At 39.9% G+C, this 27,823-nt stretch overlaps 2 protein-coding genes across 2 annotated transcripts in view; both read left to right on the top strand.

The window, feature by feature from the left end:
* LOC106087812 (uncharacterized) overlaps positions 1-4,102 on the top strand; it is a 29,302-nt gene extending 25,200 nt beyond the window's left edge. Inside the window, exons 2-4 of the mRNA XM_013252986.2 lie at positions 2,484-2,657; positions 2,729-3,177; positions 4,009-4,102. Coding sequence (XP_013108440.2) covers positions 2,544-2,657; positions 2,729-3,177; positions 4,009-4,102 — 657 coding nt within the window. The 5' untranslated portion in view covers positions 2,484-2,543. The remainder of the gene's footprint in view (positions 1-2,483; positions 2,658-2,728; positions 3,178-4,008) is intronic.
* Positions 4,103-22,268: 18,166 nt separating this feature from the next.
* Positions 22,269-27,441, top strand: LOC106087709 (sodium-independent sulfate anion transporter). The gene is made up of 6 exons (XM_013252853.2): positions 22,269-22,894; positions 23,086-23,306; positions 23,367-23,688; positions 26,336-26,497; positions 26,561-26,847; positions 26,904-27,441. The coding sequence occupies exons 1-6, from the start codon at positions 22,399-22,401 to the stop codon at positions 27,345-27,347; spliced, it is 1,932 nt and encodes a 643-aa protein (XP_013108307.2). The 5' UTR covers positions 22,269-22,398; the 3' UTR covers positions 27,348-27,441.
* Positions 27,442-27,823: the final 382 nt, after the last annotated feature.

The following is a 27,823-nucleotide window of genomic DNA, read 5'->3' on the forward strand; positions in this document are numbered from 1 at the left end:
TATCTTGTGTATCTCCTACTGGAGAGAAAGCGCATAGACCATTGATGGGCAAAAATACTCACATTATTGCAATCTACTGTGTACGTACTCAAGAAAATAATCGCATATAAGTTCATACGTTGGCACATAATTGCAATTGTGTGCTCGTCACTGCCATTGACACATATAGACACATACATAACATTTTTATATTATTCACCGCAGTAAAGCTAGGATCTTGAAATTTTGCACAAATACTTCCAATTACTATAGGTCGGTTGGGATTGCATATAGGTCATATGGATTTATATTTACATATAGCTGCCATATAAGTCGATCTCCCGATTATATTTCTTGAGCCCCTATAGGGAGCAATTCTTTTCCGATGTGAGTAAAATTTTGCATAATGACTTCTACTATGGGCTCCAACATCCAAGCCAAGTATGGAACGAATCTGTTCATAATCTGACATAACTCTATATAATCTAATGCCTATCTATTATCCTTTGTTGGGTCTTGTATCGACAAGCTAAACCGGTTTATTATGTTTCCGAGAGTGTAAATTCCAACTGCAGATGCAGTTTAAAGAAATTTATATCAAATTTTCAGTATTGACCGTAGTATTGTCTATGGCAAGCCTAATTCGTTGGCAATATAAATCTTCTCACCACTGTCATATCGGCTAAAAAGTTCCATCTTTGTTTTTCCAAAATATGTTTTTACTCGTTCAACTAATTTTTCTAAAACGAATTCACTAAACAAATAAAAAACAGGCATATCGTATAAAATTGGAATTCCCGACATCCCAGAACAAATAAACAACGCGATCGAGCAAAATAGCACATAAACGGATTTTTGCTTTGAAACTACTGCGACAACGTGAATTGAATGACAACCTAAACCGAATTTGGAAGGAAAAATTTTTTGACGACGTAAATTGAATGGATCTGAACCGAGATGACGTTACTCGCGGTATAACTGTTCATTAAGAATAAGAGGTATTCTTCGGGGTAAAAGAGCTTTATATTTTTTAAACATGTACTTTCATTGTAAGCAAAGCCCAACGTTCTTCAAAAAAGAAGTTTACTTGGTGAAAATTTCCTTTATGTAAAACGAATTATTTTTGTGGGTGTGCATGGCATAGTACCTTTCAAATGTCGCCAATGAATGATAAAAATTTCGAAACGGATGTTCGTTAATAAATAGAGCGTAGCCCACCACCTTAGCTCGGACTGAGACCACCCGAGGATTCGGGTTAACCAAGTTTATTGACGGCAGTCCTCTGGCCAAATTGTCTGCCTTTTCATTGCCCTTACTCCGCTATGGCCCGGCACCCAAACGATGCGAATCGTCCCATGCTCAGAGAAGGCGTTAATCTCCTTTTTACACTCCAATACTGTTCGTGACCTTACCGTCCTGGTGGCTATTGCCCCAATGCTCAGCTTACTGTCCGTAAAGACATTTATACTCAACGTCCTTGCGTTAACAACATACCACCTCAAGCATTCCGTGATCTCCCTATCTCCGCCTGCAGGACCTTATTATGGTCAGGTAGTCTAAAACAGATCTCAGTGCATGGGTTCTCAATGTAGACCCCCAGGCCCACTTTGTGTTCTAGCTTTGATCCATCTGTGTAGAATGATCTTCCAGATGGCAATACCATGGTTCCGTCAATCCAAGACTGTGGCGCTGGCAGCAGTGACTCGCACTCGACCTCAAGTATCGTCTCAGATGTCCGATTTAACCCCCATATAAACCGATCGCCCGATTTTACTTCTAGATCCCCTAGAAGCAGCAATTGTTGTCCGATTTGGCAAAAATTTTGCACTTTGAGTTTTGTTATGACTTGCAACATCCGTGGTAAGTATTGTCCAAATCAATCTATAATCTGATATAGCTCCCACGTAAACCCAACTACCTCAGTTTTAGCCTTCTTCTGATCCAAGAAACTTAAATGTTTGCCTTGTTTGGCAAAAATTTAGTACATGAAGTAAAATTTTACACTGCAACCAAGTTCAGTCGGTGAACATTTTTAGCATAATCCATGGTGGTGGGTTTCCAAGATTTGCCCTGGCCAAACAAGCAATGGATGTTACAAACAAATTTACTTAGAAAAATTCCTCATTTCATCTTGGAACATTCGTGGTCATACTTATTTAGCCGTCCATTTTAGTTTCCATACTGTCTCATTTTCATTGAATATCCACACGGTCTTTGGCTTCTTCCTTTGTTTCTCCTTGAGTTTAAACAATCGGTAAGGTCAGCAAGGGAGCTAAGAAAAAACCATTTTGGCTTTCAATGTCAACTGCTGATGTCCACATACGTATCACGGGTTCGGACAACATAAGCAATGCCACGCATAACGGATCACAAAGTTGATGTGTTGTAATCGCTGCTCTTCATTATCTTAATGGGTTTCTAATTATTGTCATGAAAGTAATAAGCCGACCTACGACGATAAAGCCCAAAATGTTGCATGATTTTTACTTTGATTAGTTCGTAAGGAGTGGTCAGTTTCTACGGAATACTTGCAGGAGAAACACTGATTTCCTTTAAGAGTCACAATGCTTGCGATCGGCATATTCTGCTTCATATTCTTGGCAAATGGCATCGCAAACGCCCAAAATACTCCAGCATCATGTTTCCAATCTCAGAGCATGTCATTCGATGCATCTCAGGTATGTAGCTAGCACCAAATCAAAATTCTGCCGATTTCTGATGTTGTTACGACATTTGACTTTGATTTAAGTTAAACGGCACCTGGTGGGAAGTGGCTCGTAATCCTGCTCCATCTGGCAATTGGGATTGTGTGGAGGTTGATTTTATCGCAGAGCCACAGAACAATCTTCTTATTGAGACAACTTACTCGAATACACCCAGCTACTTGTGGGTCAATCAGACTATGTACACCACCGTAAATCTGAACAATCCCACTGGCAATGGCTTCAATATCTCCTATGTGAATGGTCTTACCAATACCTCCTACACCGTCTACAAGTTGCTGCAAACTGATTATGAAAACTATGCGTTTATTTGCGGCTACACCAATGCCAGTGACCCCACGACAACGTTTGGTATTGTCCTCACTCGCCAACGTTATCCCAATGCTACGGTTCTCAATCATTACGAGACGATGGCTTCCAACAACTATGCTGATTTTACCAATGGCACAATGTCCCTGATAACACAATCCCCCACGTAAGTTACTAACGTCCACACACACCCACTTGCAATTGCATACTAAAATATGTAGAAAAGACAAAAGTGGGTCGCCGTCGACTATACCAAATGGACGGTGTACGTGGTCAGAATTAGCTTTGTCAGACATTTACTGCAATTATGTAAGGATGGTATCAATTGAGGCACCTGTAGAAGTGCAAATCGGAAGAAGGTTATATGTGACACCTATATCTAAATCGGAACCGATTGTGATGAAATTGTTTTAAGGCACCAACTAAAAAGCTTCTTGCAAACTGTTGTGGCTACAGCAGCAAAAAAGCGCATACCAGATGAAAGATATATGCATATCGGAAATTTATCTAAATCTGAACAGATGGAAATTCTATAGCGTTCGTCCTTTAACATAAAAAAATGACGTGAGCAAAATTTTACCATAATGCAGGCGGTTCCTTAATCTCAAGAATATATAGTAGATAAACAGACAGATGTTGATTTCGAAACAGCGATTGATTTGTAATCGATCGACATACTTACCTTGGGTCTAGCTCTTCTCTTTCGTAGAATGGGAAACAAATGCCTAAATTTATAATGCCCCTTACAAGAGCAGAGGTATGGGGTATGAAAAGCAACAAAATATACCAACCGTTTTAAAGGTAATTTTCAAAAATGCTCATGACTCATATTAGAAACATCGACATCGTCAGATCAGGAAATACGTTTACAAGTATATGGATGTACCGATTTGAAGAGAGGGGGAGAGAGAATTTAGAAGCAATTGCCAAATATTTTTTTAGTATATAAATGCCTTAAAAACTGCACAAATTTTTAATTTTGTTTTTCCTTTAATAGGTGCTATGCAGCCGGAGCCTATGGCCTTTACGAATATTCCATTGTGGGCACACTTCTTGCTCTGATGCAAGCCCTCATGCATTTTGCCATGTGAGCAAATGTTTTGGGTAAAGCGTAATGCCTTTCTATTAATAAATAAAAAAGAAAATGGAAAATTATTTTGTCAAATTTGTACCTTCAATGCTGTCTAAAAAATAAAAGTTGCCGAAACAATGACATATCCCAAGTAGTTGGGAAAGTTCTTAAAATAGTTGTCACTTCGAGTTCGAGAAATAGAGGGCATGAAATGAAGGAATGAAATGTATGTCACTCTTTGCAGAGACTTACACAAGGATTTCTTGTAATAGTTCGCCAAGTTGTTTTTCACCATTTTTTTTTTTTTTTTTTTGTGTGGTGCTTTCCCTTCGAAAACTGAAGCTGCGATGAAGCATGTGTTTAAAAGGCACATCTACACACACCCATACATCTAAACACATACACACAAGCAAACCCATAAAGAATTTCGCATACATGTATGGAGTGGTTGACAAAATTTATTGGAGGACCTTTATAATGCTGTCATCATTATTTTCATCAAGTTGTGTAGATGTTAAGGAATCGATGTATCAGTGGACCTGTGTGTGTGTGTGTATGAATTTTGGAGGAAAATGCTTTAAGTGTAGGTGAAAATAAAGTGTGTCAGGGAGCAAAGTTAATTCACACGTCACCACTGCGCCTTGATTCCCATGATGCGGGCTTTGCGTGGCATTTTGGAGAAGAATGACACTCACATCTCCATTGAAATACCTTCATGTGTGGGTCGTAAATTTCTTTGACTACTGCTCCAACAAGGCAATGCATTTCGCTGGGCGTTTACTGTGAATGGAATTCTATTACAGTCAGAACAAAAAGTGGGTTCCAAAGTGGTGGTACAAATATTTCTAACTTTACACATTTCAAAATAAACGCCCTTCTGCTAAGAGATATAGTTAAAATGTTTCAGTTTTAAAAGTATGAAATGAAAACAAGAAAAAACCCACTAAGCTCGACCGGCTTGAACTATGGATACACACCACCTGGGATACATTTAATAACCTCTGGTTAAAAGTACACCATTTATTAAACCTGAATATTGCAAGTAAATCTTACACATACGACCATAGAAACATGCAAAAATACAATAATTTTTTACCTTAAAACATATGGGACCCATAAGATAATGTAAGCAAAAATACTGCACCCTCTTTCCTTAACTTGTTTTAACTCTCCGCCAAGTATTTCATTCATTAAGTGCAAAGTGTGACCACTCAATTAGTTACTTTGACTCCTTTTAATGTTTACTTCAACGCTTAAATAAGTGCGTTGCCAAAGTTGAATATAGCCATTGCCAACATATTAAACCGCAAACGTCAATTTCCATAGCCGCAGCTTAAGCTACTGACTGGTCTCCATGAACACCAAGAAGGGCCACACGCCCGCACCACAATTGTGACCTCTTTTACCAAACTTTTTCTCTCGCACATACCAGTCACCTCTTTCACTCTCACTACTAATACTTCCATCCATGGGTTTGCATTCACACAAATAATAGATGCTTGAGTAAAAAGCAAAACAATTTGCTGAGTTTCTGCTTCTTCTTCTTTATTGGAAAATTAATTCCTCATTTTCATGGCTTTTTTTCAGAAAATTAACTTTCATATGTATTCTGCACATCTCTGAAAAAAATTTTTTGATTGATGCCAATTTTAATTAAAATCCAAATTCATTCAACCGTTTGGCCGTAATATGTGCTACAAAATCGCCTTTATAAAACACTTGGCCTTTTTAGAAAAAAAACAACAAAAACAAAAAAAAAAAAAATGAGAGCTTCTTCAAGCTACAAATTGAGAGCAAATGCAGCGTTGGCTATCCTAGGGGCAAATCTGCTGGTGCCAATACCATCTTCCCATCCAATCGTAAGAGGGCAATGGAAGCGACTGTTTCCACACTTACCTACTCAGCGATACTTGATTGTTTCGAAAGTAGCACGGACTCATTCGGCAACAGTACAGAAAGTCCTTGGGATGATTACAAAGCAACATATACGAGAAAAAGGGAGCATAACCCAACAGGCATCGCAATACACTCAAAGCTGTAGACCCACGGAGCAGCAATGGTCTGCCACCAGCTTTTCGTTGAAGGCATTTAAATTCAAACCCCATATTAGTCGGGAATCCATATAGCTATATACAAGAAAGCTGGTCGGGTAAAGGGCTACTAGGTAAGCACGCTTTATCAGAAGAAGTAGCGCATGCACTTTGCCGACAAACACCTTGAGAGTGTTGAATATCAGGTCGTGATCCTCAAGAATGAATCCAAAGCAAATAAGTTGACTGCGCTCAAATTAAAAGATGGGAAAACCCAAAAAAAAAGCAGAGGACTTCAGAATGTGTTAAATGTTCAATCTGTGGGGATCAATTGCGATGATTGTTGCCGATACAACAAGCGTGAATGCCGGCAAAAAGACAGGCGTTTAGTTCGGCTGCAGCAAAATGTGCTGGACCGCGTTCTTTGCGTTGTCAGCTCAATGGATCGACTAGATCACCAAATATCGAGTACTTCCTTGTGCAGGAATTGATGAGCAATTATGATGAATTTAAAGCAGCCTTCAGAAATGGTAAAACTCAGATTAAGGAAACAGGCGGCTGAAGAGACGAAATGAAGTTTCTCTTCTACCTCACTCGTGTCTTCCCTCATTTCACTGAGCGGAATGAAATCCTTTTTTAAAGTTTCACCACATCCCAGACATCTGAAATGCACGCTGGAATTCTCGTGCCATTCTAGCTCTGTTCATTCATTTCTTTCTTATGAGCTGATCATTGGTTCATTATCTGTAGCTCTGAATTATAACCCAAAAGTTTTCAAATGCTTGAAGACACACTGGAAAGAAATCTCCAATCAACTTTTCCCGGAGCAACCAGTGCTGTGAGAGTACGATCAAAGTTATGCAAGCCTTATTTAACACCTGCCGCATCAAGGACAACCTCCCACTAAGATTCATCCTCTCCAATGACACCGTGGATATTTAACTTTCTTGAGTGTTTGATGATGTTACATTTATGTGGCTTTAACGCTTGTGTCCAATTATGTAACTGCTTACAGAGAAAAAAATTTACCAAAATGCCGGCAAACGGAATGACAGTTCGAATCCTGGCGGGATCATTAGAAAATTTTTAGCCGATTGTTATCCCCTCACGAATGCCGGTTATATTTTTGGCAGCTCTCACACAATGCGTTTGAACTTTATTTTAAAAAGATGACACTTTGAGTTTGACCAACATATCCAACGGTCTGTGACAGCCAACTAAATAAGGATAGAAATTATGAGCTTCGATGGAATATGATTCGGTACTACTGAGCATTGCAGCTACGCCTTACACCTTACGCCTTACCATAGGTCGATGGTTTTCCATTTAATATTTCAATGATTATTCGAAGTATACCTTATGGCCAACTTTTGTAGTCCAGCCTAAAATTTCAACCGGATTTGCATTTCAAGCGAATCTTTGCTACGTGGAAAATATACAATCGTTATGCCTCTTTGAAATTGTTTCGCTAAATTAATGCCCCAGAAATTGGCACACTCTCAAGGACATTTAAAAATTCCTTTACGACCTGTAGTGACGTTGCTTCCACAACACCTGCGGTTGGTTAACTGATGCGCCGACATATAACCAAGTGGTCCAATTTCAGACAACGCAGTTTTGTAGTTTTCATTTGGTCTGTAATCGTAGAGTGCCGAAATATGCCATCATCCGGTGTTTATTGAACAGAGGAGACGTCGCCCGTCCTTTCTTACTCCACTAGTTTCGCAATTGAGGCTGATATAAAATTTCGATCACGTATTCATGGCCATGATGATGCCACTGCTGTTTTCTCAATCGTTGCCTCTCTTTCGCACTTCTTCCCATTTTTCGACATCCCATGTGTCTGTCCGAGGTTCGGTCGACCCGTCTGTATGTGTGTCCGTCTCTGGCAATGGTGATACTCTTGATGATGTTGCAAAAATCCTTTACATGTTTTTTTTTTTTGTTTTTGGCTTCTGTTTCGTCGGAAAGCAAATAAACTCTTTAGGTTCACAAAGGACTTTACATAAAAAAGCTGTCTGCACTTCGTTTTCTATCCAATCGAGAGGGAAAAATCATTAAATTATATTTTTATTGTTTTCTTCTTCGTTTTTATGCATTCCAGCTCCTTTTGGCCCATTCGGTGTGACTTAAATTGGATTGTTTTTAGTTGTGCAGTTCCTTATTCTTGGAAGGATTTTGGTGGCAAATACTACACGCTGATGAACGGTGGGTGGGCGGGTGGATGTGTGTTGGTTCGTTGCTGGCTCGCCTGGCATCTTTGTCCAACCGTACCGTCTGGTTATCCCTATGTGAATGTATGCGTGTGTGTGTGTATGTGTGTGTAGTGTGTATTTACAATTTCTAAGCACACATTGTTGTGGCATTACTATAATGACTATTGCAGCAGAATTCAACTATTACCTGACTGGCATTCTAAATGCTCCTTTGGTTTTAATGTCCTTCCTGGGTGTTAGAATATACTTGTGTAAGTTTGCGTGTGGCTGTGGGAGCGAACAACGGTGCGATATGTTTTAAAGGAAATGGGTGTTGCTCGTTTCATTTTCACAGACGGTCTTTGGAGAATTCGAGGCCGCCTCTTAAGCCATGACGATAGTTTTACATTTTTTGTCTTAAAGAAACCCCATAAGTTCCCCCATTCCCCTGCGCATATTGCTAATTAAATTATTATGGCTCACACATTCAATAATGATTTGATATTTGTGGCTTTGGTTAACACATTTAGGCACTCAATCTAAAATTAGATGACCTCGGAAAAAAAAAATATGATCAAGCAGAAGAATTTATATTGATACTATGCATCGCAGTACAAAATATAAATTCGGGAAAAAAACACAAAAACCCGGTTCGATTAGATACAATGGTATTGTAAGAGGAAAAGATACAAGTTTGGCTTCGCCAACCAGCGTCTCTGGTTCCCTGCGTCGCCCAGCCCAGTGACTGCAGTCAAGGGATGTGCATTTGGCTTCGACTTCGCCTTCGTACACACAGGTGTGCACTTACCCATTCGATGTAGGAACTTCCTAAAATACTCATGGCCGGATGACTTCTGGGTTGGATAGAAGTTGACGTCCCCGTGCCTTCTATATCTCCGCACCTGAATATTGGGGATAAGTCATCACCTTACCCGTGTCTCGTTTAAACTCGCTGTTCACAAGTTAAACAAAATCGAATACCAATAATCCAACCCGTGGCAAAATTGTCTAAGCGAGTCTGATCGAAAATTGTTACTAAAACCTAATCTGACCCAACCTGTCACAGAGTTCTACAAAATAAGTGGCATGACCTACGAACTATGCTCTATTGGGAACCAAGGTCTTAACATAGTATTAGGTTAGGTTGAAATGATGGTGCGAATATGAGTCCGCCCCGTGCGACGGATTGACCCGACGAATTCTTTCATCGGCAAGGGCTGCCAACAACAATTTAGGCTAGTTGTTCGCTCTCAATACTAAAAACTAAACTCAAGACAGCACTGATTTAGCATACGTGAGCTCGTAGTCCTATGTGTCCTGTTATGATACCGAAAGCTACCCTGAGCTCCTGCTTACTTCTTTTCAGCACTAGTCTCGTCTACTTACAATCTGGACTTCTGGACTTCCCAAAGGATTTTCGTCGTTCTACCAAACGTTTCGCTGTTCCACAATGTTAAGTGCGCCTTCGCCCTTAACTGGGACTGCGTCGATCCGAAAGGCTCGAGGTTAACCAAGTTTATTGACGGCAGTCCTCTGGCCTTCACTGCCAAGTCGTCTGCCCTTTCATTCCCCCTTACTCAGTTATGGCCCGGCACCCAAACGATGCGGATCGTGCCTTGCTCAGAGAAGGCGTTAATCTCCTTCTTACACTCCAACACTGTTCGTGAACTTACCGTCCTGATTGTTATTGCCCTGATGGTCAGTTTGCTATCCGTTAAGATGTTTACACTCGAGGTCCTCGCGTTAACAGCACACCACCTCGCGCATTCCTTGATCGCCCGTATCTCCGCCTGGAGGACTTTAGTATGGTGAGCCTGTCTAAAACAGATTTCGGTTTCTGGGTTCTCAATGTAGACCCCCAGGCCCACTCTGTCCTCTTGATTTGAACCACCTGTGTAGCACAAAATTCCAGATGGCAATGCCTGAGTTCCGTCAATCCAAGACTGCTGCTGGCAGCATTGCCGAGCTATCGACCGCAAGTGTCATCTCAGGTATGCGATCTGGTTATGGTTGCCTTGATAATACCGCTATGATATGATCTGTACCTATCCTCTACCTATTCTCCCAGCGCCTTATGTTTCATAGCCGCAGTGGCTGACTCACACTAAAACTAAATGTCTATGGGTCGGATACATAGAATAGTCTCTAGTGTCCTAGTGGGCGTGGTCCTCATCATTCTACCTTTGACAACACAACATGTTCTATGAACCTGTTGTATTTTCCTTACGTTGCACTTTTTCTCTATCGCAGTCAACCGAACCTCGCTTGAATTGTGTCATTTGTCTGCATATTTTGATCATATGGGCTTAAGTTCAAAGATGAAAATCAAATAAACCGGTACCACTTGGCGTATTTAAAATTAAAATCAAAATACCCATATGAGAAATATTGGAGCAATCATAGAAAAAGGTTTGCGGAAAATAGCAAACACTGTCTGCAGAATATTAGTAGTTAATTTTGTTGCTATTGTAGCAGTAGTTTTGCAATTTCAGAGCAGCAGGCTTACTGTTGAAAAGTCTGTTGTTTGCTGAAAAGGACTGCTGCTTAATTACGAAGGGGATGTTAGAAGAAAAAATAAAAATGCAAATATGTTTCACAGTGGATGTTTATAATCGCCACTCAATGTATATTCTCCATAATCTTTTGTTTTTAAATATACAAACAAAAGGCCATGTTGGTCATGTGAACGTTAGTAGAGCAATAACAAAAAATGCGAGCGAGCCCATCCAGCTTTTTTACAGCAATATTCCACAACTGAAATTAATTTCTTCCAACAAAATTTAAAACAAGTAAGAGCGTGCTAAGTTCGGCCGGGCCGAACCTTATATACCCTCCACCATGGATCGCATTTGTCGAGTTCTATGCACAGTATCTCTTTTAAGCCAAACAAAGAATACTGAATAAGAACTGTTGTGACATTGGAGCTATATCAAGTTATAATCCGATTCGGACCATAAATGAATGCTGAACAGTGCACCATACTTAGGACAGTTATTGGAAGTGACACCAAAACACAACGTGCAAAATTTCACCACGTGCAAAATTTAAAATCGGACGAAAATGGCGCCCTCTATGGGCTCAAGGAGTCAAGACCCAAGATCGGCTTTACTCCTTCGAAAGTTAGCGTGCTTTCGACAGACAGACGGAGGGACGGACATGGCTAGATCGACTTAAAATGACATGACGATCAAGAATATATATACTTTATGGGGTCTCAGACGCATATTTCGAGGTGTTTCAAACAAAATTACGAAATTAGTATACCCCCATCCTATGGTGGAGGGTATAAAAAAATGCCTAAAGTAATCGGAACAAGTAAAAGGTAAATATAAAAAGCAGCATAACATTTTTTTCAGCAGATTTTGTTTGCTGATTTAGCTGACCGAAATGTTTGCTAATACAGCAGCCCAATGTTTGCTGAAACAGCAGTTATGTCTGCTCTCCCATTTTCAACAGACAAAAACTGCTGTGTTAGTAAACATTTTTGCTGGTTGAGTGTAGAAATGAATGTACACCCTACTAGCCAGTAATTGTCATGTTGTACACTCTACCAATCCCGAATAAAATACTCGAAAAGCCTATTTCTGCTTTTTTGTTACAACTTGTCAATTGTACGTCCATTGCCCATGTCCTTGAATCGCGCTTGATGCGATGGGTTACGCGTTTTCCAAGTTTATCGTCGGCAAACATCTGCCTCTTAATGAAACTTCCTCCGCTCTCTCATTCCGTTGTACCACAGAGGGATAAAACGTCACCGTCAGCAAAAGATACGAGTTGTGCCTATGTAGCGTGGACGTTAATCGCTCTCTTGTAACCCACGGACTTTGATTACAAATGAAGATTTGTTCGATAGGACGAGGGTATCAAATTTCTTGGACTGCCTAAAGGCTCCAGGACGAACTAGGGGCTTGAAATTTTGCATATCATCTTTTTCAAAAAGTTGTATATCAAGCAGCAGATTTTTACTAGTTTTTTTTTTTTTTAATCTTATCCCACTGTGCATCGGCATACTTTATATGTATATCTATGGGCGTTAAGTTCAAAATTGTTTCTAGCGCTATAGTCGGCATTGTTATCATAATATTTTCGTTGGACCTGTATATCGTACTTCCTCTCCATTGCGATCCAAAAAGTGCAAATGTTTCCCATGAACATTCCACTTCTCACATATAAATGAGCGCAGTCCGATTCAAGTTTAAGCTCAATGATAAGCTCATGCTAACCTCTGCGCTACGGTGGCCTCCTAAATACTAAATATGCGTATGGTAGAATCGACCCAAACACTCCTTTGTAGAGCCATTGAATCATCTACGAATTCAGCCCCTATTTTGAGTTCTTCTATAGTTCTTAGGCATAGCGACCAACATCTACGCATATCTGCCTTCTGTGGTGCTTCCAGTTCAAGATCGCCCCCAGATATTTAAAAAGATGCAAACAGACACTCATAAACAAATCATTTGAAACATGAGTTGTGATGAAATAAATCAAATAGATCCAATAACAATCTACGCTAATTGCCGGGGCATACTTCATTTTAAGCAAATCCTAACAGTTGGATGACAAACTATTGGCCAGAACTTACGTCTTCCATCTCGTTAATTTAAAGGCTATACGGTGAGTAATACCCAGAAATTTAAAGCTTTTGCAAACATTGCTGAACCTTGCAACAATTTTGCGAGGCTAATTTTTATCGTTGCTCCACTTAGCCTGATGGCATTTCATTCTGCTGTTCTCTGCCAAAGTGTATCCCATTCATTGACCAAAAGTTTTTACACATATTTTCAGCTTCATTTGCATAAGCGCTTTTAGTTTTTGTTTTCGCTAATAGGTGACCACTAAACCGCTTTGTGGATTTTATCCGCTACTGTAAATACATGTTTTATTACTTCAGTTGATAGTTTTCATGGGCTAGTGGGAATTCTAGATGCGAGCATTCATCGCTGCATATCGTAAGAGGCAAAGGAGCGGCCGTTGAAAAATGTTTTAATAAAATGTCCAAAAATTAAAAAATAAATCCACGTTTTGTTTGCAACCACCCACTACATCCAAAGGAAGAATGGCTTTCGTATCACCTAAACGCACTTCCAAAATCCGGCTTAAAATCGAGGAATCTTTTTGTCATAAAACGAGCAAAATCCCAATTAGGCTTTAGAAGAAATGTCAAAGGCTTTGCTAGTTCGAGGCTCTTTCTTAAAAAAAACCCTTGCTATGATTCCATCTAAGATGTTGGCAGCATGAGCAAATCCATGGGTTTTTTGAGGCCTAACATGTACATACATATGTAGGTCACGACAGCGTTTCGCGAAATAACACACCCGCTTCCGATTTTGGCCCATTGAGATTTTTTCATTAAAAACGTTTTGGCAAATGGTGTCGTAAGAATTTTTTTTTGCATAAAATATCGCAGGCCAGCGCTTACGAACACAGGTGTTTTCGATGTCCTGGCGGAGATGATCTCGTATGCATGATAGGCAGCATTCATGGGCACGTTTGCCAGTGGCGTACGAGCGCAGTCTTGTAACAACATAAAAATTAATGTTTGCTTTATTATTGAACGTTATTGGGAATTTTTAATGGCTCTTAAGGCGAGCGAGCAAGTGTCTGTGTGTGTGTGAGTGTGCGAATGGTTATGGTAGGAATTTACAACTGGGCATACGTGAAGCGCGTACACAAATCCTCCATTTGTTGGGGGAGCACGTAAATATTTCAGATCGGCGGCATTGTAAAGCTGCTGCAAGCACGCAGGATTTTATGTTTTCCAACTCAAACATGGGTTAAGTGTTTACACAAGTCTGTGATTTGAATGTTGCCATTGCCAAAGTGCATTAAGGCCATTACTCTCAGTTGAACCGGGAGCGGTTGGTGCCACAGCCATTACTTTGCAGAACACAGCCTCTTTGCTGCCATTTACTGGCAAGTAACAAAGAGAACATGATAGGCGTCCAGAGTTGCCACCATATTGACGTAGTAGTTGGGGAAATGTAAAGTAATAATTAAGAAAAAAAAACAAACAAGTAAAAAGGCTTTAAGTTCGGCCGGGTCGAACTTTGGATACCCACCACCTCGGGTATACACCACCTTTCGTCATAGTCTGGTGAAAAATGCATATTTTATGCCCGCATAGCAGCTATATCGAAATACGGACTGATTTGGATTCGGCACGGACATTGAGTTGTCTAATAAATACAAGTTATTGTTCAATTTTGTAGAAAAAAATATTGGTTTTTATGGTAGCTATATCCAAATATAGACCGATCTGAACCATAAACGACACGATGTCGTAAAGCCTGACATAAGTCAAAGCTCACTGTCCCAAATTTTGGCGATAGCGGACCATAAACGTGCCTTTTAAGGGCCCAAAACCTTAAATCGAGAGATCGGTCTATATGGCAGCTATATCCAAATCTGGACCAAATTGAAGAAGGATGTAAAAGGAGGTAAAATCGGACAACAAATGAGACTTTTATGGGCCCAAGACCTTAAATCGAGAGATCCGTCTATACGGCAGCTATATTCAAATCTGAACCGATCGGGGCCAATTTGAAGAAGAATATCGAGTATCCTTACACAACTCACTGTCCCGAATTTCAGCAAAATCGGATAATAAATGTGGCTTTTATGGGCCTAAGACCCTAAATCGGCGGATCGGTCTACATGGGGGCTATATGAAGATATAGTCCGATATAACCCATCTTCAAACTTAACCTGCTTATGGACAAAAAAAAGAATCTATGCAAAGTTTTGGGTCAATAACTCTATTTTTAAAGACTGTAGCGTAATTTCAACAGGCAGGCGGACAGACGGACGGACGTACATGGCTAGATCGTCTTAGATTTTTACGACGATCAAGAATACATACTTTATAGGGTCGGAAATGGATATTTCGATGTGTTACAAATGGAATGACAAAATTTATATACTCCCATCCTTCTGTGGTGGGGATAACAAAAACTAAATTTCAGTTTTTGTGAATGCATTATGCACCACCATGGATAAACATTGTTGTTAACATTTGTGAACTAAAGAAGTTTTGTTCCGTGTTGGTGTCTGGATATATCGGCCAAAACTACTCACTATTCCAAATGTTGTCAATATCGAGTAATAAAAGCAGTTTTTATGCGTCATGAGATCGGCTCTTATGACAGCTTTATCCAAATATAATCCGATTTCGACCTTAAATCGGCAGACCAGTCTTTTTAACAACTTGGAAATAAACAGCTGACTTGCTAGCTTCTCCTTTTTTTCTAAACTTGTCAACAAAAGTGGGACAACACAGGCTCGATCGTTAATTTAATATTCGTTTTCATAGTCAAAAGCCCTCAAAGGTGTTGTCCTAGAGCCCTGCACAGGTGGGTCGACCTACTTTCGTGGCAACATAAGAGCTCCAATCGAATCCTAGTCACATAACACTTGGCCCAAAATGGTGCTGTATGAGTTTCACGAAAGCATTTTCACAGATAGTTGAAAGTGTGAAACAAAGCAAATACCATGTGAGTGTAAACGGTTGTGTACATGTGAACGTGGGTGGGTATGCGAGTGTGTGTGTGTGTGTGCGAGAATAGAAACTTTGTCTAACCCAAATATTATTCACACATGTTGGCATTTGAAATTTTCGGAATTTATTGCCATTCTTTGTGTGTTTGGAAAATCATGAGAGAGGCTGGCGGGCGTTTGGTCGGGCTGGTAACATGGAAAAATCTTTAGAATTTTAATCACTTTATGCCGAAAGGAAAACTTTTAATTTCCTCCTTTGTTTTTGCCAATCGCAACTTAGAAATATTTCTCTTGTTCACACTCGCCCAAATGCGCCCTCGTACATATGTTGTATGTGTCTACTAAGCGGCGTGTTTGTGTGTGCGACCCGTAATTAAAAACACAAACAAAGATATTGTACCTCCAATGCAAACATCCACCCATACACCTTCACCCCTTGATGACGACGATGATGATGATGATAAACAAATTTTAAGTTGAATTCGCTTCGAATTGAAAAGTTAACCACTCCCCAGATACCGCCATCCGGTATCCGATCTAGGTGTACTACTTCCCTACCCATTTACTGTACAATGAAACCGATATGAAACAATTGGTGGCACTCATACGCCACCAACGTTTCGATGTTAATGTGTTACTAGCATGAGAAGGCGGCGGTGTAGAGATGCCGGGGGGCGGAGGCAGAGATTTATGTCAAAAACTTTTTCCTTCAACAAGGCAAAAGGAAAAGCTTCTACGAATTTCTTCTTGGCATAATTCTAAATTAATTTACAGACGCAAAGCCAAAACCCATCATAGAAATGTGTCGCGAATTGTAACACGCACAAAACAAAATAAAAAGAAAAAAAAAGCAGGTAAGTGAGAACCCATGTTTGTTATTTCATGCCTAGTCATATGGGGGCCAGCGGCTGAAATATACTCATTTAACACCATCTGAAGTGCAAAAGGCCACAACAACTGAATGTGGCTTTAAAAAGAGGGAGCGATTCAAAATATAGATCCGCACAAAAAGGGTGAACTCAAGAGTGTAGAGATTGCGAGGAATCTTTCTAATATAACTTAAATCGAAATTCTTGCAACATATGCAGGGTGTTTTCTTTAGACGCGTGGCTTTCAAGAAGAAATAAAACGAAGATAACTGCAGAGACAAGGCTTTGCCATTATATTCCCACTACTGGACGACTATGAGCACCACAAGATCTGGAACTTTAAGCTCTGATTTTGTGGTGTTCATCGTTATAAGCACGATAAGCAAAACTGGGAGCTACCGGACGCGTCCACACGTTGCGCATAGTGAAATGCTCCTTACGGCGTAGCTGCAACTGTAGTTGCAGCCAACCAGCGGTATTGAGTGGAGAGCCTCAGTAAGGGACCGCGTGGCACCAGCTCTTGCTTAAATACCGAGAGTTTACAGACGAATATGGCTTAATTGAATCGCGAAATAATTCTGAGTTGATGGGCATACTTTGAAATGGAGCCTACATCAGCTCTTTCTTGGCATTGCAAGCAAAGGCAAGACACCACGAAACCCTTAACCATTGGTGTAGGGGGTATAAGTATACATAACTGTAAATAATTCGGTGTTTAATTAATATTTGCTCAAGTTAACTGTTATTTGCGTTTAAAGCATTTTAAAGCACTTATAAATTGGGTCAAAACAATTCAGATGCAACGATACGAATATTTTCATTATTTTCTGAGCTATGGAAAGCAATCAATGTTCGACAGAACGACAAACAAACTGGTTCAGCTGGTAAGAACCAAGATTGTCCCAAAATCTATACCTACTTCAAAAAACTTTACAATGTCGACTGTTCAAATATTAAACAAACTTAAGGTTACCCTGGTTAACATTCGAGTGTTAAACAAGCGCAGTAGTCCACTTGTTTGCTAAAGCCAATAACTTAATAACTTTTCTCCCTAAATTCATCTAAGATGGAGTTACATACCACGCGCAGTACTTATGCATATTTAAGCAATCAAATGTGTCCACATGATGGTTTTAGCCACCTAACATTAAGAGTTGGTTAACTTATTCCGTCAGATGCGTGCGTACGCTTGTTCTGGAGCTCACACAATCGAAACCTAACTAATTTAACTTTTTTCCAACCATACAAGTGCGCAGCACGCGCGCCCTCTTTCTATGTAACTCTACCTTAACTCATATTTCCTAATCTTTAATTCGTGAGCAAATGAAATAACGTAAATGGCGGCCTTGATCGATTAACATCAGTATTGCCCATAATCCATTTCAACACAACGCAGGCAAATTGATGATATAGACAATGCAGTAACCTCCAGAGAGGGTCTGGTGACCCTTAAATATAAATGTGTTTGAATACTCCACCATTGGTCGCAGGTTATGGGCCAGACAACACTTAGCATGGCAGTTTGAAGTCATAACAGAAACCAAGCTAAAACAATTGATTTCTGAAGAAGTCATATCGCATGATCGGTTTGCATGGGAGCTATACCTAAACATGGCCCCATTTTTTCCATTTACATTACTAACTCGGAGGTCACCATGGCGCTGGCATCCTCTGATCCGCCTTAAAATCCTAAAAAGAAAATCAGAAAAAATGTTAAAGAGTTTCTAACCCCTCCTAATGCTGGCGACACTTTAAAGAAGCTCAAACTTGAATCGGACAGCATTCACTCATATGTAAATAGTTTTCCCTCTGTCCTTTAATGGAAGTAATGTCGCAATGGAATGGGTAAATTATGCAATTTACATTAATAAAAACCAGTAAGAAAGGGCAAAAGTTGGGCGGTGCCGACTATATAATACCCTACACCTACCCTATAAATACAATGTGGGAACTATATATTGGGTTGCCCAAAAAGTAATTGCGGATTTTTTAAAAGAAAGTAAATGCATTTTTAATAAAACTTTGAATGAACTTTAATCAAATATACTTTTTTACACCTTTTTTCTAAAGCAAGCTAAAAGTAACAGCTGATAACTGACAGAAGAAAGAATGCAATTACAGAGTCACAAGCTGTGAAAAAATTTGTCAACGCCGACTATATGAAAAATCCACAATTACTTTTTGGGCAACCCAATATAATTCTGAAACAATTCTGATGAACTTTGTCGGATGTTTTCCAATGGGTTATTAAAATCGCCGTATCAAATTTCGAGCAAAGCCAATATGTTCAAGATGTAATAACTACGGTTGCAAAGGACAACAAATTGGCCGAAATCCGAGGAACATACATATGGGAGCTACATCTAAATCTAAATCGATTTTGACTAAACTTCTTAGATATTGTGGTAGTCATCGAAGAAAGCGTTGTGCATATTTTTTGCAAGATTGGTCAATAAATGCGCTTGCTGATGGTTTAGAAGTGAAAATCGGGCGATATACATATATGACAGCTATATCTAAATCTAAACCAATTTCTATGGAATTTAGCTGTAATATTAAGAGTCATAAGCAAATTCTTCCTGCCAAATTTCGAGAGAATCGGTTAACAAATGAACACATTATTGCAATATTTCTTGAAATCGGACGAACATATATATGGGAGCTATACCTAAAACTGACCCGATTTCGAGCAAACTTAACAGATATTGTGAAAGTCGTCGATGACAGCGTTGTAGGAAGATTGGTCAATAAATGCGCTTGCAGTGGCTCTAGAAGTGGAAATCGGGCGATATACATATATGACAGCTATATCTAATTCTGAACCGATTTCTATGAAATTCACCAGCAATGTCGAGAGACATAACAAATCCTTCCTGCCAAATTTCGAGAGAAACGTTTGACAAATGACCATTTTATTGCGTTATTACTGAAAATCGAACGAACATATACAATATATGGGAACTATATCCAAATCCGAACAGATTTTTCCCATTTCAATAGGTTTCGTCTCTAGGCCGAAAATCATGCCTTTACCAAATTTTAAGATAATTGGATGAAAACTGCGGCCTGTACTTTGTACACAAATTTACATAGACAGACGGACAGACAGACGGGCGGACATAGCTAAATCGAATCAGAAAGTGATTCTGAGCCGATCGGTATACTTATCAATGGGTCTATCTCTCTTCCGTCTGGGTGTTACAAACAAATTCACTAAATTATAAAACCCTGTACCACAATAGTGATGTAGGGTATAATAACCAACAATCTTGCGATTTTGCATGGTGCGAGATTAGACTGGATTTTTTAAAATTGCAACTTCGAAAATAAGTAAATTACAAATTGTGTAATTTACTTATTTTCGAAGTTGAATTGTGAGACCACCACATTAAAATTTTACAAAAGCTGTAGTTAGGTGAATGTGTGAGAGTGATAGTTGGAGAAATTGAGAGAGTGAGCATGGTAAAGTCAAACTATAATTGTGAGACGGAAAACACTCGGCGGGTTTATAAGAGGTGGCAGGTAGCTGAGCGAAAGGTTGGTAATGCTAAATGAATTCATTATAACTGTGGAGTGTTGTTGGTGTTGTTTGTTTAAATGTGGCCGTCAGCCAGTTACTTAAGCTTCGTCTATATACTATGTGTTTTTACTCTACAAACGTTTTAGAGAGTATTTCTCACTCCCTCGCTGAACAGTCATTTTTAAGGTACTTGTGAAAGATCGTTTGTAGAGATTTCGTGATTTAAAGCAGCAAAATTCTATCGTTCATTTTGCTGATGAGTTTAACATAATCTACTGCTTTAGGTACAAATTTAAAAATAGATTTTTTATTACTGGATGTGACACTTACTCAAAAACAATGCAAAGAGAATGTACTATATGTTTACGTAGCCATCTGTAATCAAGTAAGGCGTGTAGCTCAGAGAGACATCTGTTTAACCCCATTAACTTCGGGTAAAGAGAAAAATAAACAAAAAACAACAACGGATAAAAAAAAACACTTAAAAAAAGACTGTACTGTGTTTTTTAATGACCCATATGATCGAATTTAAATTTTCCTTTAGTTCTTTAGACCTCAGCATAAATTTTCAACGGTGGTTATCCCCTCCTAATGATGGCAACATTTGTGAGATACTATGCCATGTATGGGGTTGCCCAAAAAGTAATTGCGGATTTTTCATATAGTCGGCTTAGACAAATTTTTTCACAGCTTGTGACTCTGTAATTGCATTCTGTCTTCTGTCAGTTATCAGCTGTTACTTTTAGCTTGCTTTAGAAAAAAAGTGTAAAAAAGTATATTTGATTAAAGTTCATTCAAAGTTTTATTAAAAATGCATTTACTTTCTTTTAAAAAATCCGCAATTACTTTTCGAATTCATTGCGTTTAAGGTGCATATCACAAGCGTTGATTCGGTTTGTTAAATGAATTTCTTTCAATACATGTGGTACCCATATTAAAATTGACGCCAAACAAACAAATGTAAACAAAATTTCGCGCACTTTTCTTCTAAAGCAAGCTAAAAGTAACAGCTGATAACTGACAGAAGAAAGAATGCAATTACAGAGTCACAAGCCGTTGAAAAAATTTGTCAACGCCGACTATATTACTACTATATTACCGACAATTACTTTTTGGGCAACCCAATAGTATAAGTAAAATGGTTGCTTTTACCATAACAGTGTTTTGGCATATAAGTGCCCGGTTACCCTTTTAAAGGGATTTTCTTGATGTTTGTACTAACAAATTTATTAAACTGCTGCACTGCCGACGGAACCATATCGAAATATTCGGGCATCAAAAATTTTCTGCAAAACTTATAAACTTACTAACATTTTGTGGAAACAGCAAAGGCAATGATGAAAAGACTGGGAAATTCTTTTTCCTCTCGGTGAAACCAATATGAATCGTAAGCCTTTTAAGAGTGTCCCATCTGTCTGCAAAAACACACATTTTGTGTCTTTAAACCAGAAAACACACAAAATTGTGTTCATATGTTATGATCTCTTCTTCCCATTGATCCCACCACCACACATCCCAATAATTGATTTGTGAGGATGATTGACTTGTCTCGGTGGAAAAATACATCATGGTACCAGACCCGGAAAGGGCAAAGCAAACATTGGCTGACACATACTTTGGGACTTACTGTAATCGCATTGCGGACAGACAGACGGACGGACGGACGGACAAATTTAAACTAGCACGTCAATGATCCAATTAAGACGATGATCTTGTCCACATAGACAACGAACAAGTGACACACAAAAGCAAATGTCAACAGATAAACCAAGCAGAACGGCGCGTCACTCTCTCTCTCTCTCTCTCTCTCTCGAGATGTCACAGCCGCCACGTCCACGTCCCCCATAGAAGTCGTCATGTATGCTCAGATGTTTAACGCATTTTAATAATAAAATAAATTCACACTTGGATATTCAAGCGATGGTGTCAATCGCGGACTTTGAATGGGGTAGACGTCTCTCCGCCCGATTGTGTAGGCATTAGGAAAACGTGTAAATTTTGATAAAAACAATTAGTCCCGATGGCGTTGATTTGCACGGCAAACAGAAAGTCCCCAGTCACTGTAGCCTCTGCTATTCATGTGGTCGAGTGGCCTCTCCGAGATGGCGGTGGCATGGAGATCATTATTGCTGTGGCAGTGCCAGTCGATTGACTTATTCTCGTAGAAATAGATAAAACGCCGCAGCGAAATAAATCGCTTATTTGTAATGGATTCAACAACAGTCAAGGTCAGGCAGGAGGAAGATGCATCGGAGCAAATGGAAATTTTGCACGACGGCCAAGGAGGAAGGAAGCATAAACGCGTTGTTTTCACAGCAAAGTCAGCTAATCGCAATGCTGGCAAGAGAGCCAAAAACTATTTGAGAAGCAAAGTCCGCATGCTAAACTGGATAGGTCACTACAACTTGGAGTGGGGCATCAATGATGTGATTGCGGGCATCACCTTAGGCCTCACCATCATACCGGAGAGCATTGCATGTGCTCTGCTGGCAGGACTCCCAGCCAGATATGGGCTGTGCTCGGCGTTTGTGGGCCCCTTCATCTACCTGTTCTTTGGGTCGATTGACAAGGTCATTATCGGACCCACCAGCCTGGTGGCCCTTGTCAGCGTGCAGTTTACAGTGGGTAAACCCCTAGAGTTTGCCTTCATGTTGACTTTTCTGAGTGGCATTGTTCAGCTGATAATGTCCGGTCTACGAATGGGTAGGTGATAAGAAGACATAGGGTTTTTATGTAAACTAGTGTAATAAGCAACATTATACGCATAGTGAATGGGAAACCCCAAGTCACTTTACACTAACACCAAATAAGATTTTATTGCAAATTACCATCGCTTTTGCGCAAACAAAAACAGATGATAATGCATGGTGCAACTGCAACTCTTCTCTTTCCAGGTTTCATCTTTGAGTTCATTTCAATGCCTGTGATCAAAGCTTTCTCCTCGGCCACAGCCGTTTTGGTCATTGAGTCACAGCTGAAGGTGCTCCTTGGCATTAAGTACTTAGTCTCTGGTTTTATAGAGTCGGTGAAGACCCTTTTCTCCAGATACAGCGAATCCAGTTCCGGCGATCTCATCATGGGTGTATGTGCCATTGTGTTTCTGGTGTTATTCGAGGCAAGATCGTCATGTACCAAGTCCGGAGCTTTCGTTTTGATTTATCCTTTCTTTCTTTAGCTTCTGGAAAAGCTGGCCACAAGACGGAATATTAACAAAACCGTTGCCACCGTTTGTCGTTATCTCTCCTTCTCTCGCAACACTTTGATTGTGGTGATAACTGCCATAATATCGTATATCTGGCTGCTGTCGGAGCCACAGGTGCCATATGTCCTAAGCATGAATGCCTTATCAGGATTGCCAAACTTGACGCTTCCCGCATTCACTATTGAGGCGCCCGAAAAAACCTACACATTCTGGGAAATGGTAGCAGACATGAATGTTGGAATTATTGTTATACCGGTCGTTGGAATACTAACCAATCTATCCATCGGAAAGTTGAGTAAGTAGTTGAAACATAAACAGTCGCGATGATTATCCGACAGACCAGGTAGTGCCTAGTATACAATTTAGGCTTAAGAAAAAAACAGGAAAAAAATGGAAGCGCCTTATCAATTCGGGCAACCTGTGGTACAGGAAACTGCACCAACCTGGAAAATGAACTCCTACATCTTAAACTGTGATGATCCCCATGACATTTTCAATCGATTCATCTGTCCTAATTCCTATTAGTGTAGGTCAGTTGGGATTGTAAATGGGCCATATTGGTTCATATTTGGATATAGCACCATATTAAACGATCTCGGATCTTTTTTTTTTGAACTTCTAGAGAGCGTTATTATTATCCGAGTTGGTTGCCAAATAGGGTCTGAATCGGTCCATAACCTAATATAGCTCCTAAATAAACCAATCTCCCGATTATACTTCTTGGGTCACTATAGGGCGTTATTTTTATCCGATTTGACTAGTGACTTTTTTTATGACCTCTTTGCGCCAAGTATGGTCCAAATCGGTCCAAAACCTGATATAGCTCCCATATAAACCAATCTCCCATTTTCACTTCTGGAGCGTCTAGAAATTTTGCGCAGTGATTTTGTCTATCACCGATAACCCACCTGACATAGCCCCCATAAAACCGATCTCCCAAGTTTACTTATTGATCCCGTATAGGGCGCAATTCTTAACCGATTTAATTGAAATTTTGCACAATGGCACCTACAATGGTCTCCAACATAGTAGAGAAGTATGGATCGGTTCATAACCTGATGTAGCTTCCATAGCAATTGCTATCCATTATCCTTTATTTGCCTATATAAGAGACACCGCGCAAAGAACTTTGCAAATGTAATCCATGGTGGAGGGTATACAAGATTACAATGCATCTATCTAAGCACGCTTTTACTTGTTTTTAAGTAATGTCCCCCGACCAATACATGTGAATGTTAATCGGTATATGAATATTGATACAGAGTGCAATACAAAATAACACTTTTTTGCTGTTATATTGTAGCAGCGAGATGAGTCTGTCTGTCCGTCCATCTGTCTATCGAAAGCACGCTAACTTCCGAAGGAGTAAAGCTATTATTATTAGTGTAGGTCGGATGGGATTGCAAATGGGCTACATCGGTCCACGTTTTGATATAGCTGCCATATAAACCGATCTGGGATCTTGACTTCTTGAACCGCTAGAGGGCACAATTCTTATCCGATTCGGCTAAAATTATGCATGAGATGTTTTATTATGACTTCCAACAACAGAGCTAAGTATGGTTGAAATCGGTCCATAACCTGATATAGCTATCATATATAAGTATTCGGGGTCTTGACTTCTTGAGCCCAATTCTCATCCAATTTGGCTGAAATTTAGCATGAGGTGTTTTGTTATGACTTCCAATGACTGTGATAAGTATGGCGCAAATCGGTACTTAACCTGATATAGCTGCCATATAAACCGATCTGGGATCTTGACTTCTTGAACCGCTAGAGGGCGCAATTCTCATCCGATTTGGCAGCAATTTTGTACAACGGCTTCTCTCATAATCTTCAACATACGACTCTAATATGGTCTGAATCGATCACTAGCTTGATCCCATATAAACCTTTCACCCAATTTTGCTTCTTGAGCCCCTACATGGCGCAATTCTTATCTGAATGAACTGAAATATGACTTCTACAATGTTGTTATAGTTGTTATATATGTGTGAACTTTGACAAATGCAAAATTTGACATGTCATCAGACAAGCACATTAAGTGTGACAGCACCTTTAGCGACACCACTTGCTAGAGAAATTTTAACATGGCTGAATACGTTACGAAAGTGGCCAGTATTTGTTAGGGGTTAACCAAAGCTAAGAATTTGTCCTGTTGTTCACGCCGAGATTTAAACTCAGGCATTCCGCATGCCTCTGACATGATAACCTCTGAGCCACGGTGACATACATGTTTAGATATCGCTTCCATATAATCCATGCTCCCAGTTAAACTTCTTGTGCCCCCTGGTGCGAAGTTCTTAACTGATTTGGCATCGATTCATTCATTCATCATCTGTGCCAAGTATGGTCAAAATCGGTCCATAACCTGATTTAGGTCTCATATAAATCGATCTCCCGATATAACTTTGTGTGCTTCTAGAGGGCGCCAGTATTAGACGCGGTGATTTCTTCTAAGACGTCCATTAGCTGTACCAAGGTTGCTTCGAATCGCTCCATAATTCCCATAAAAACTTATCTCCCGATTGTAATTAGATTTGGCTGAAATTTTCATGATGATTTCTGCTTTGTACTCAAACATCTATAACAAATACCTATACCTGGATCGATCCATAACAAAACTGTGTAAACGAATCTCTTGAAACCTTACCTACAGAAAGCAATTCCTTTACAAATATATAAAAAAAAAAACATGAGCACTTTGCAATATCACCCATTATGCTTCTTCAGTTTCCGCCCATAAAAAGTATCCGTACAAAGAACTTGACTCATGCGACCTGCGGGGAAGGATGTATAAGATTCGGCACAGCTGAACTTGACGGGCTTTTAATCGTTTTACCAAGTTGAAACATTCTTTAACTTTTGAACTTTTGATTTGTAAACCAATTCTCACAAAATCTTTTTAACACCATTTTGCCGCCTATTTTATTCTCTCTCAGCTCCTAAGGGTATGGTGGACACAAATCACGAACTGTTGACACTGGGAATGTGCAATATATTCGGTTCCTTTTTCCAGGCGATGCCATCATCGGGAGCCTTTACCAGATATGCCATAAGTACAGCTTGTGGTCTAAAAAGTCCAATGGCCAACTTGTACTCGGGTAAATGAGAATTCATGTTAAATGACGGCAAGACCCAGATGTGAGTGTTCGTATCTTCCATAGGCATCATAGTATTGCTGGCTTTGGCCTTCTTAAGTCCCTACTTCAATTATATACCTGAAGCTACATTGGCTGCCATCTTGATTTGCTCCATATTCACCTTGCTGGACTTCAAACTGCCTTTGCGACTGTGGCGTGAATCGAAAAGAGATTTTGCCATATGGGTACTGTGCTTTATTGTCTGCATTTTATGTGGCGTGGAGGTGGGACTGTTTGTGAGTATTATTGTCAATGTGGCGCACTTGTTGTTCCTGTGGGCTCGTCCCGAGGTGTCTGTCAAAATTCAAGAGGTAAGTAAACTTTAGGCTTCATGTTGAACCGAACACCTCAATTATCTCTACCTCAGATGGATGAAATGCAGTATATCCTTGTGACAGCAGGCAATGGCATCTACTTCCCAGCCATCAATTATTTGAGAGCCAAAGTGCTGAAGGCCGCTACCCAAGCCGAATTTCAGATTCCCATTGTCATTGACTGCCATAAAGTCACTGGCCTGGATTTTACAGCTGCCCAGGGTTTTGTCAAGCTTGCTGGTGGACTAAGGCGGGAAGAGGAAGACGAAAGTGAAGAAAATCGAGGTGGCGAGGTGCTGCTGATCCTCTATCGCTTGGAAGTGTCGCTGCAAAAGATGATTGACAACGCTGACAATTTGGTCTACTGCGAAGGGCAGGAAAAGTTGCGCGAATTTCTCACCCAAGAGTCCCTGCGCAACGGTTTTATTAATCTCAAGGAACACATCAGAGCCTCCATAGATTTAGGATACAAAATTGACATCAAAGTAGACTCATAGTTTTTGGTTTTAAGAAATAAATTCTCTTCAGGTTGTTGTGGCTGTGCAGTTTTTACCTCTGCATTGCACTTCCTCCATTTGTGTCAACCGACAATGATTGCTCTTTTTTTTTGTTTTTGATTCTACAATGACTTATTCCAAACTCCCCTTCACCAAAAGACCACCAGTCCTTCACATTCGCTTGCTGCAGAATTTGTCCATCGCAAGCTTTCATTTTGCCTTCATCCCATCGCATCATTTCATCTCATTATCCGCATGTCACTCTGTGTTGGGAACTTTGGTCCGAGCCAGAAAGACCATTAGACGGACCATAATTGCTGAGATAATGGATTTCTGTTTACTTTTCCACTTAGCTGTGAAAAATGCTACTCACCAAGCGTCATTGGCGTTCAAGCGAGCCAAGTGCCGCTGAATGGAAGTGTGATAAAAACAAAGACAGAATAAAAATTCAATGAAAACGAAATGCAAAACACGGA

The sequence above is a fragment of the Stomoxys calcitrans genome, chromosome 2 (assembly GCF_963082655.1).
Source record: "Stomoxys calcitrans chromosome 2, idStoCalc2.1, whole genome shotgun sequence".
Classification (NCBI taxonomy): domain Eukaryota; kingdom Metazoa; phylum Arthropoda; class Insecta; order Diptera; family Muscidae; genus Stomoxys; species Stomoxys calcitrans.